The sequence below is a fragment of the Marmota monax genome, unplaced genomic scaffold (assembly GCF_021218885.2).
Source record: "Marmota monax isolate L192 unplaced genomic scaffold, Marmota_monax_Labrador192_F-V1.1 WCK01_AAM20220418_F8-fsc00024, whole genome shotgun sequence".
NCBI lineage: Eukaryota > Metazoa > Chordata > Mammalia > Rodentia > Sciuridae > Marmota > Marmota monax.
In genome coordinates this window covers 8,923,547-8,935,291 of record NW_026695224.1, presented here as the reverse complement: position 1 = coordinate 8,935,291, position 11,745 = coordinate 8,923,547, and the positions used below count along the sequence as shown (strand labels likewise).

Sequence of the window (11,745 nt, the reverse complement as noted above, 5' to 3'; positions counted from 1 at the left end):
GGGGGCTTGTCCAAGCTGCATAACAAGGTAGAAATGCAACGGAGAGGGTAAAGCAGGTCTTGGGGACTCCAGACCACCCTCTTCAGCCTTTCTCATACCCCACTGTCTCCAGCCAGTTAGGGGCAGGTCTTGGGAACAATTCTAGGCTGCTCTGGACTGGGAAAGAGAGGAGCGGTCTCTGAGTCAAGAGATGGTTCCTGGAGCCGGAGAAACAGCTCCCTGGGGGTCTGGGGGCCAAGGTAGGGCAGCCCAGAGTTCACTGTGGGTGCATAAGGCTGAATGGCTGCAGAAGAGGGAGGCAAGGTCCTCCCACCAACCGACCTCTGCATTCTAGCCCCTGCTAAGCCACACGACCTTCAGTGTAGGCCACTCCCCTCCCCAATCTGTCCCATCCAGCTCTGACTCTATGTGATGCTAAGGGACTCTCTCCCCTCCACCAACCGCTAGCTGGCCTATCCGGAGGGGTCTACCTGGCCCCCCAGGAGGGGGTGGGGTCGAGAGCGCCTTGAAAGAAACCTCCAGTTAAAGCTCTTTATTACAAGCGTTAATCCCGCAAAGCCGACTGGAAATAATGTTTATCTTTTCGCAGTTTAATTTTCCGGACCCTAAGCCGCGGGTCAGCGAGGGCGACTGGAGTGTCCCCGGGGAGGCTGGGGATGGGACCAGCTGTTGCCCAGGAGCAAAAAAGAAGCAGGGAGGGGGGTCTCCCGGAGGGTGGGCGAGCAGAAACCCGAAAAGGCGCCCAGAGTAGAAAGCTAAGGGTGTTTCCACCAGGGACACGCACGACCCTGAGCCGGTCACCTGCTCCCCATGGGGCCTCAGTTGACTCATCTGAAAAAGAGGTTTGCATTTCTGTGATTCCTTAAGGACCCTTCCCACTCCGAGGGGGTCTTTTCTATAGAGAAGAAGAAGGGGTGGGGCCAGGGAGGGTCTGGGGACGACTCAGGTCAGTCTGCCCTCTGTTTCCTGCTCCCAACCTCCCCCTCCACAGCTCCGCTGTGGCGATTCTTCTGGCTTCAGTGACATCGGAGCTGATCTGGAAGACTGTCACCTAGCCCAGGCAGGGGCCCGGAGTGGGAGAGAAGGGTCCTGGAGGGATCCAGCCCAGCCCCTGGAGGCACACCCGGCTGGCTGCCTTGCCTCCAGCCCCTCGGGTCTCTACCACTCCCTGAGCTTCCCTCTGGGACGCTGCCCTGTCCCTCCCCTGCTGCAGCAGTGCGGCCAGCTAAATCCCACCCCTCTGGACCCCAGGTGTGAACTGGGGCAGCCTTATGCAGCCTGCACCGCGCGGGCACCTTGGCATCTCTCACATTCAACTCCCCCCGTGAATCTGCAACCCCAGGAGGAACTTGGGACAAATGCTGCTCCTAAATATCCTGATGTCTACCCGCTCCCCTTGCCACCTCCCACACCCGCCCACCAAGGGGGGCCTCAGCCTGGCTCAGTGGCTTGGTGGAAAAACTTTGGGTCTGCTACACCCCAGGCGCCCTGGGTGCCACTGCGGGTTGCCTTGTCCATTTCGCCCCTTGCTGCCCTGTCCCCAGAGCTCCTGGCTGTGACCCACCCCTCCCTCCATCCTGACCTTTCTAGGCACCCCTGGCACAGATAGGCTGCACAGCTTAGGTTCAGCTTGATTATTTTTAAGGACACAAGGAGAGGGGAAGGGGAGAAGACGCATGTGGTCCTTAGGGGCCAGCTCAGCCATAAAGCTACAAAGTGAGTGAGCGGGGGAGGGGCAGGAGTGAGCAGGAGAATGCACCGTCCAGGCCCTGCATCCAGAGAAGGAAGGCAGACTCCCTGGGTTCCCCCGCCTTCCTCAAGGTGCCCAGACACCTCCTCCTCCGCCGGATCTGGGTAGGTGTAGATCTGTCCTGCCACCAGCTCTGCGTGCAAGGTCGGCTGCTACAGGAAGGTTTCTGTGTGTTTGTCTCTTAGGCAAAGTGGGAGCTCCTGGTCCCTGTCAAGATCTGGCAGTTTCTTAGAGCAGAGGTGAGTTCAAAAAGTGGGTCCATGTCCAAGATTCTTCTGCAAATCGCAGCCATTGCGCTAACCTGCTGAGAAAGGAAAGGTTGATTAAAACCCAAAGACCACTTGGTGATGATTCTTAGGAAATCATTAGGTCAGCTGTGTCTGGTCCACAGAGATGCACAAGTCTAGAGGCAATATGCTTGCCAGAGGTATTGCTTGGACTCTCCATGTATATATTCAAATAACAATGTAACCCAAGTTTCTAAACCAGTGGCTAATCCTGGGAGAAATTACTATGAAGAGCAGACTCTGACACAGTCATTGCTAAAAGTTGCCTAGTGCTGGGGAATGTCCCTTCGTGGGGTGAAATTCCCTTCCACCAGGTCCTTAGCACACAGAATAAACCAACCGGAAATGGGCAACACCAATTGGCAGTCTAACTCTGCTTGGGAATAGACTTTGCTGGTGAGTGCTCTCCAGGGACAGCACCAATCTCAGTTACGGAATGCAGGGGCATGTCCATATCCTTAGGGATTTTAGTGGCCACTGAGAGGGCTGCAGCTGTACTTAAGCAGTGACCTTAAACCTATAGAATGTCTCTGGCCCACCTTTTCAGAAGTCTCAGAAATCTCTGGTGCCTGTCCAGCCCTGGGTACCAGCACAACAGGAGACCAGCTGAAAGCCACTTGTGCTAGACAAGTGTGGCAAAGCACACCTAGTGCATTTGGAAGAACCCTGGACCATGAATTCACAGGTTGTCCAACATTCCAGAATTTCTATATGGATCCCAGGTCAATTTCTCTTATTACTATTATCTGGCTTTATAATGAAAGACTAGAACTTTCATCTCGGAGCATCCATTTGAAGGGGGAGCTGTGGGGCAATCTCCTGCCAAATCTGAACCTGAGCTTGGCTGGGCAAGGTGGTGGGTGGGTGTCTTTTGGGCAGGCGCTCCCAGCGCCTTTGGGGACCCACTACCTTCTGCTCCGGAAGGGTACTGGCACTGCACTGAAGGCTCCTTCCGCCTCGGGCAGGGCGCACAGTTCAGCGGCAGCCCCTGAAGGGTAAACGTGGAGTTTCCAAAGGCTTTGGCTATGAGGGAAGATTCTTCGCAAGTGGGTCGCCGGGCGGAGCCTAGAGACTGTCCGGGAATCATATGGCACTCAGGACTCTGTGGCCTGGGCCGCGTTGAGGATGCACCTTCCACCGCGCTGGCTGCTGCGGTGTGCGCCAAAGACCAGATGCGCGGTTTCTCTGCGCATGGGTAGTGCATGATCATCGTGGGGCCCCCGGGCTCCGCCGCAATGAAGTCAGCTTCTCCCGACCCGCGGGGCTCACTGAAGGAGAAGAGGGGCGCCGCCAGGCCGCACTCCCTGCTCTCCACCCGGCCCTGCCGAGCTGCTGCGCAGGTCGCGGTCAGCGAGTGCGCGCCTTTCTGGAAGCCCGCCAGCCTGTCCACCGCAGTAACCACGGCCTCCTCCTCTTCGGCTTCCTCCTCCTCCTCCTCTTCCTCCAGGTCTTCCAGGTCACTCAGAGGGAGACCCTGCGCCTCCTGGCTAGCAGTAACGTCTGCAGGAAATCAAATCAAGAGCAAGTGAGAAAAGCCCAGGGCCCAGGGGAAATCCGTGGGAGTGCCCATCCCGGAGAAGCTTTTAGCGACGCACGCAACCCGCACTCAGGGTGTTCTCTGTAATTCACCTCCCCCCCCCAAGCCAGCCCTCACCCTGCCCCCGGGCTGCTCGTCCGCCCAAGGGAAAGAATTCTTGCTCCAGGCTTGTCCCCACCCACCGTCCCTTGGAAGACTCGCCCTCCCTGAGAAGCCAAGGAAAAGCCACGCGAGTCTGGATCTCAATAGTAAAAAGAAGGCAAAGGACTCTTTTCATCCAACTTTAGCATCCACAGGTGGCTGCCGTTACATTATTTAATTCAGCGAATGTTTGCTGAGTGCCAACTATGTGCCAGGCTTCATCTAGGTGTTGGGTATTTAGGGGACCCAGTGGTAAGGCCTCTTCTGGTAGAGTTGGCTTTCTAGAGGGGTGTTGAGTGTGTGCATGTTGTTACAGTGATAAATGGCCAAAGAAAAAAAGCAGGCTGATGTGATAGAGCATAACTGGGAAGCTACACGGTGGCTTGGATGCGGAGGTAACGCCTTGGGGGGGGGGGCTTGACAGTTTGAAGTAGAGACGCAGCTGTTTCTGCAGCGAATTCCAGGCAGACTGATGTGTATGGGCAAAGGCCCTGGGGTGAGTGCAGGGGATGAATGCCTTCAAAGAAAATCTGCCCCACAGGCGACTTTCAGTCAAACTGCTGGATGGCTTGTGAAATCTAGCAGGTGGCTGATGGGCATTTGGGTACCTTTGGGGTCACTGTTTAGGCAGCCCAGTGACTCCTCTGCTCTGGCCTCTGCCTTCCTTTCCTCCCCGCCTTTGTTCTTGGGCGCCCAAGTCATCTTGTTCTCCTTCTTGAGGCGCCGGCGCGCATTGGCGAACCAGGTGGACACCTGGGTGAGGGTCATCTTGGTGATGATGGCCAGCATGATCTTCTCGCCCTTGGTGGGGTAGGGGTTCTTGCGGTGCTCATTGAGCCAGGCCTTGAGCGTGCTGGTGGTCTCCCGGGTGGCGTTCTTTCTGCGTCCAGCACCGCCCAGCTCTACCCCACCGAACCTGCAGGGAGAGCCCAGCTCAGTCTCTAGCCAGGGAACAAGGGGCTTCGGACAGGGGGCATGGGTCACCTGGAAGTGTGATTCTGCCCCTCCCTTTCCCTTCTTCCTCCCACCCCACCTCCCTTTCTGGCAGGAGGGAGCCAGCCATTTGCCCATCCTCACCGGTCATACTGGTACTGCCCCAGAGTCGGCTCGTAGGGATAATAGGCTCCTGGTTGGGCCAAGCTGGGCGTAAAATTCCCCGCAGCCTCCTTAAATTCATACTGTGGATTCTGGTGGGAAAGGAAAAGAGAATGGAGGACTCAGTGTGGGGAGAGGCAGGCAGCTGAGGTCAAGGACTCTGGCTCAGCCCCACCATGTGCCTGGCTGTGCAACCTTGGACACAGTGTTTAGCCACTCTCTGCCTCCGTTTCTCCCTGGTGAAACGGAAATGGTGATACCAGTACCTAGAGGTTGCAGGAGAAGACCATGTTGGTAAATGGCTAGGCAGGCTCCCCCGGTTAAATACTAGTGGCTGTTCTTACTGCCCTTACACACCAGTGGGGCTGCTTCCCAACTTTAGTCTTCTTCCAGAGCTATTTCTGACCCTCTTCACCTTTGTGACTTCAATCTCAACTTCCTCATCTGTAAGTGGAGAATATGGATGGCTTACCTACGTCACAGATATAATAGAACTACCAATGCTTTCTGAAGAGTACGTAAACCATCTGTAAATTCTGAAGTGCTCTGAAGGTATATTTTCCCCTTATACACAATCCTAACCATTTCCCTTCCTTAGGGCTCTGTGCCCCTCCTAGATTTTCCCTGGAGAGGTCACTCTGGATTTCACCTGTCTCTGCTGTGCATGCCCCCAGTGCCTGCATGTCCTAGCAAGGTAGACCCAGTTCCCACTCGACTCACCAGTGCCCCATACAGTGGGGGTGGCTCCGGTCCATAGGGCAGGTAGCCAGGGTAGCTCTGGGCAGCAGCATAGGGGGCCCGGTAGATGCCCAAGGCAGCACCCAGCTCAGGCCGGGTGCTGCCCAGCAGCCGGCTGTCATAAGGTGTGCAGCAAAGAGCGGGGGCTGGGGTGGAGCTGGAGGCCACCTCTGAGACTGAACATGGAGCAGCTTCGCAGCAAGTGGAGCTGGAACTTGCAGATACCAGGAACTACAAGAATGAGAAAGAGGTCACTGGAGGTCAGAGACACCCCCCCCCCCCCAACTCCCTGGAGCCAGAGGGAAGCAGGGAATTGCCAGGTCACTCCTTCCTTCCACTTTAACTAAATGCCCCCGTTCTGCTAGCTACTGGGACAGGAATTTCCCAGGGGCAACTCATTCAAACTCCTCTTATAGATGTCCCTATGCCATTTCTATGGTTCCAGTCCCAGGGGACTGGGGAAATGTGAAGGTCAGAAACCTCATTTAGAGACCAAACCTCTGCTCCCACTCCCATCTCTGCAAAGATAGAGCTAGAAGTTAGCCTTAGAGACCATCTCAACCTATCACCCCCACTCCTGTTTTATAGATAGGGAATGGAGGACCAAAGACAGTAATAGACTTGTCCAAGATCACACAGCAGGTCAAAGGTCAAGCTGGTACCAAATCTCAGGAAAGTATTCCAGGCACTCTGGGGAGAAACTGAGTAAGAGTGGTGGGATTTTTCCCATGAGACTCTTGTCGCTCTGCAACATGCCCTCTCCTCCCCCACCACATTTGGTTTGGAAAATTGAGGGATCCAGAGGCAGAAAACTTGGATCAGCCCAAGGAAAGAGCAGGATAAGAATAGAGGTCAACAAATGAGCAACAATATGTCGAGATGGGCAGTGCTCTGTACTGGAAGTCCTCTTCCCCCCCCCACCCCCCCATGAGCGTCCTCCGGCCACCTCACACATCTGTAAAGAAAGGAGGCCTGACTGGAAGATCTCTGAGAACCCACCCACCTCGCTGAGCGCGTGGTCGGGGTGCCCACGTTTCCACGGTCACACGGTTTTCAGCATGCACTTGGGAACGGAACGTTCTCAGTCAGGGACTGGGGTGTCAGAGGAAGCTGTGATACACTACCCGGGCCTTGCTCCCTCTGTCTTCCCCCGGGACACCGAGAGGAGAGAGCTCAGGGGTAGGCGCGCACCAGGCGGTCACCCCCTCCACCCAGGCTGCCCCCCATTCCCCATGAAGGCACTTCTTACCTGGGAAGCGCCGCCGTATGGGTGTCCGAAGTGCGGGAAGGACATAGTGGCTGTCCCTGTCCTGTCTCCCTCTTCCCTTAGGGGTTCCCCTCTCAGCCCCACGGTTCGGTGCCCCTAGCCTTGTGGCGTCTGGTTTCCTTACACCGCTGCGAGTGCCCAGCGCCGGTTCCTTCGCCCGCTTGGAGCGACTGGAGGCAGAGCCGAGGGCAGCCCAGCTGCCGAGCCCTGCGCTCCGGAAGGCGCCCCTGCAGCCCGTAGGGTCCAGAAGACAGAAGGGCCCATGGATGGGCAGGGGAGGGAAGAAGGCGCAGGTTCCCAAGGGCGCTCGGTGGCGAGGTGAGGCGCGGCGCGGCGCCGGGCTGTGAGGCTCCCGAGGTGTCCCAGTCCTGGGTGGCCAGAGGCTCAATGTGACGTCACGGTAATCCCGGGCTGCCAGACCGGACCCCGGGCCCCGGGGCCCCGGGCCACCAGGCGTACTAAGCGCAGCCAGCCCGTGCGCGCGCGCGCGCACGCACTCTCACCCACGCTCACTCTTGCTCCGGGAGATTCGTGCAGTCGGCGAGGAACGTCAAAGACCCTGACCCTCTCTGCTCGGCGCTAGATCCTACCCCTTTTTGCCGCAAGCTCACGCGCGCGCACACACACAGAGACTCTCTCCAAATTACCCGGGAGAAGTAGGAGAAACGCCTCCCTCTGCGCCGCGCAGGCCCCGGGCGCAGCGCGCACACCTCCTCCCCTGCGGCCCGGAGGAGGCGAGAGGCAACCGGGGCGGCGAGGGAGGAGAGAATACAAAAGAAGAGACAAGAGAAAAGTGGGGGAGAGAGGCAAGAGGGAGGAGGAGGAGGGGAGAGGAGAGGGAAGAGGAGTCTGAGTGAACAGAGGCGCGCGGGGAGGGGAGGGAGCTGGGGTGGGTGAAGGCTGGGCGGAGGCTGAGCACCGGCAGGTGGAGGAGAGCCCAGGCTCGGGGGAGAAGCCCCCAGCCCGGCTCCTCCGCCTCTCCGCTGCAGGAAAGTTTGTTGCACCACCAGCCCCGCGCTCATGGAAGCGGATCCGGGCAGCGTTGGTGGACCCCATGGGACCGCACATCCTTGTCCTGGGGATCCGGCTCCCTCCTCAGTCTCCCCAGGACTCTGGCTAATTCCGCTTTGCCAGAGCCCCGACCCTGGGGCTTCTTCGCCGCCGCTTGACCCTCGAATACGCCGAATAGTGCCCCCTCCAGGTCAAAGTTCTGGTCCCTGTCGGTTTCCTCCTGGAAAAGCGCTAAGTCTGACCCTTGGCAACTGCGGACTGGGGCCCGTGGCGCTAGGCAAATCCTCCTCGGACGGAGAGGCTTGGTTGCCTGGCACATTCCGCCCGCTGGGTCCGCGGGGGATCCGAGAAGCAGGAGGAAGGCGTCGGGGCCGGGCTGCAGCCGCTGAGCTCCGCTGGGGGTGGCGCTGGCGAGCCGCAGTGGAGAGCTCTGGGCGGGAGGCCTATTCCCTGCGCTCCGCCCGGACGCTGGGCTGGGCCAGCGGTGTAACCCGGGCTCCCCTCCCAGGGGTCCTCGTCAAAGGACACTGAGGGGCCTGGTGGAGGTGGATGTGCGCTGGTGCCGGGAAGGGGGCTTCGTCCGCCAGGGCTGGCCCCGGCACAGGGGCGGCCAATTTCAATCATCGGTTTGAACCTCTGATGTCTCAGACCCCAGACTCCCAGACGCCTTTCAGAGGGCTCTAACCCACGGCATCTAGGGGCGAAAAGGGACCGTCAATCTGGCGAGGGAAGGCCTTAGTCGTTGCAGGATCAGGTGGAGTTTGCAAGCCCAGAAACCTCAGAAAGCTTCCCCTCTCTCCAGCGGGTCACCGCGCCCTTTACACTTTTACAACGCTCTCCCTCTCTGCAGCTCCCGCGAGGAGTCGTGGGGGTTGGTTCAAAGGCTCAGTTTTATTTTCTAATTGAAACCCAAGACCGTGTGGCCCAGAGGATAGGAGCCGAGCTGGGTTCCTGCCAGGTGGAGGAAGGCCAGTAGCAGGCAGGTCTGGGTCCCTGGCCGGGAAATCTGTCACCGCTAACTTGCCTCTGGCACCTTGCAGAGGGGACTGGTAGGCCCCAGGGCCAGTGACCTCCTTAGAATGACAGCTCTGGCTACACAGCTCCACTCTTTTCTTCCCCAGATTCTGCAGAACTCTCAAGGAGCTTAAAGAACCCACAAACCGCAGACGACTCTAAGAGATTATTAACACGAGAACAAGCGCCATTCTAAATACTGACAAACCCAGCCGCGACTGCGGAATGCTGTTACCTTGGAGAAACCTTGCTTTCAACCCCGGGGAAACTCCTAGTTAGAAAAAGAATTATTATAGTCATGGGTAGACTGACTTAGCGATAAAAATAACAGTGTTAAATAGATCCCTTGATTTTTCAAAATGCACTTTGGAGTCACCCACCCACCCAGTTTGCAGTTTGGATACATCTAAGCTTTTTCTTTTTCTTTTTTTTAAAGTAAGTATTAAAGAGTATTCATTAAATTAGTCTCTTGGGGAAGATTACTACTAATTAATTAATTGCAAACATTTCCAGAGGGAAGATATGTCAATTGGAAAGTAATAAAATTAGATAGTCGAAATACTTACTCAGCAACTTTTATTGCCCATTCGTTCCTAAGCAGATTTTTTTTTTTTTTTTTTTATGACAGGAAAATGGGGATGGTGGGGGAGAAAAAGCATTAGCCCTGTCCCTTGGCAATATGGTTGCAAAGCAGAGACTACCATATAGGATTTATTGATTTTCAGCTGATTTATAAGACCTCTGTGGTATCAATGCTGTGTGCAAGACTCCCCTTGTGTGCAAGGCTTACCCCTTGTCTTTGCTTTAGGATTAGAGAAAGGCAAGAAGATTTTTTTTTTTTTTGGAAGAAAAGAAGACAAAAAACTGTGGCAAAATAAATTGGGAGTACAACTATGAGGAGATGTCAGCATTTTTTTTTTCTTCTGTGGAAATGGAAAAAAAAAGAGCATGTTTTATGTGAAGGTACCTCATCTATTGTCTTCAAAGTTGCTTTATGGTTTTGGCATCTTCTATCATAATGTCTTCCAAGGAGAAAGCCCTGCCCTGTCCGCCCCCCCCCATGTTTCTGCCTTTAGGGAGACCCGGATTTAATATGTCCTTCCCAGGCAGAGGCTGCACACACAGTAAAGCTCCCTTGTATTGATGACATTTGATTGTTACCATCTTGAGTATTTAGTGGGATTTCCTAAAAAAAATGGTTATTATGAGATGTGTCTAGAATTCCTGTTATTTTGGGACCTGCATAACAAAAGCCAAGCCAGTAGGTTAAGCCAACATCAACCTGTGTGTGGCAGAAACCTCAGGTGTAAAGGAGTCTGATTCAGGAACAGTGCTGTGTGGAATTGGTTTTTCTTCCGTCTCCCTGTCTCTTCCCAGGCCCTTACCTCTGTAGCCCCGTGCTCGGGGCTTCTCTCTCATGGTGGATTTTCATTGCTTTGTTCAGGTGCTGATTAATTTAGTTTCCGGGGGAAAATCCCCAATTGTATAGGTGTGCACACAGAATTTTATTGAAGCAAGTAAATAAACCGATCAAATACAGACACACACACACACCCAGTTCTATTTAAGGGAGTCATCCCACTGAACGTATTTTGAACAAATGATATAGATTCTTTTGTTGTTTTGTGCAACATGTCTGATAGATTCTCTAGCTGCTCATTAAAACTAATAGGAAACAAAGCAAACAAAGGCCTACCTGGACCACAGAGAGTACTGATCCACATTGTTTATTTGAAGTTCATATTGCTTTGTGGTAAATGCACTGAAGTTCCTGAGCAGCAGAGTTAAGGATGTGTGTTTGACAATGAGTTTGAAGGCAGGTACTTCCAAAAAAAAAAAAAAAGGAAAAATACATCATATTGCATTTTTGGTGATGGGGGGGTTGTTTAAAATGTTCATGATTTCCAAAGACAACAGATTTTACAGAAGGGAAAATAGCAAACTGGAAATGTCTAGGATCACAGCTGAAATGAGTGAGTAGATGGGCATAATAACATAGTTGAAAATGTGCTAAGTTATATTTTTTAAGTATGGAAATTTTTTTAACCGACTGTTTTTGAACTGGGAAGAATGAATTTTCCTCAAATCTATGCATGAATGAACAAGTGCATCTGGACAGATGCATCCATAATTTATACTGATCAGTCACCGCAGGTCTCCCCAAGTAAAGCCGAAATGAACACTAATTGTTTTGACGGAAGTGGTGTGCATGGCATCTGATTGTGAGATGCAGCAGTCCCTGCTTTGCCTGAGTACATATTGTCAACAGCTACTCTGGCATCAGGAGGGGAAAATAAAAAGGCAATAATTCCCAGATGAGGGTGTTGATGTTGCTTGTCAGCAAGGTGGCAAATAGCAAGAAAGAATTAGCTTCTTTGAGATAAAGTCTACAATGAGGCTGTATGCAGAGAACCAGGCTTGTCAGCGTTGCACCTGAGCTCAGAGCGAAAAATGAATAGCTTGTTCATAATGGCAAAATTCCATTGCATTGTATCAAGTCTGGGTAGCTTTCCTAAACTCCTCGGCTTTATCTGATTAAAGGTTCAGGATAAGAATATTGGGGAGGTGAGAAGCAAGACTAGGATCATCATGGAGCCAAGCAGCAGGTGACAGAGAAAGGACCAGATTCCGGATCTCCTGGCTGGCGGGGAGGGGGGGGGTCTTTCTCCAAGACCATATTTCAAGCACATACCCAGCCAGCCACAGCCAGGAGGTGTGGCGAGCTCTGAGGGAATGGTGTGAATTCACGTTTAGTGCCTCGTGAGGACACTGGGTCGTTTAGCAGAGAAAATATCTGAAGAGACGCCATTGTGAGGAAATGAGTGCAGAGTCCCTTCTGCATGCTTTCCTATCAATCTGTATTATGAAAGAGCTTATGTAATAATTTGGGGGGTTTTAGAAATTT

At 54.0% G+C, this 11,745-nt stretch overlaps 1 protein-coding gene across 1 annotated transcript; it reads right to left on the bottom strand.

Moving 5' to 3' along the window:
• Positions 1 to 544: 544 nt before the first annotated feature.
• Irx6 (iroquois homeobox 6) lies at positions 545 to 7,026 on the bottom strand. The gene is made up of 6 exons (XM_046434557.2): positions 6,798 to 7,026; positions 5,531 to 5,779; positions 4,793 to 4,902; positions 4,324 to 4,631; positions 2,947 to 3,537; positions 545 to 666 (listed from the first exon to the last, which is right to left on the bottom strand). Exons 1-6 carry the CDS (start codon positions 6,840 to 6,842, stop codon positions 545 to 547), a joined length of 1,425 nt encoding a protein of 474 aa, XP_046290513.1. The 5' UTR covers positions 6,843 to 7,026.
• Between the last annotated feature and the right edge of the window lie 4,719 nt (positions 7,027 to 11,745).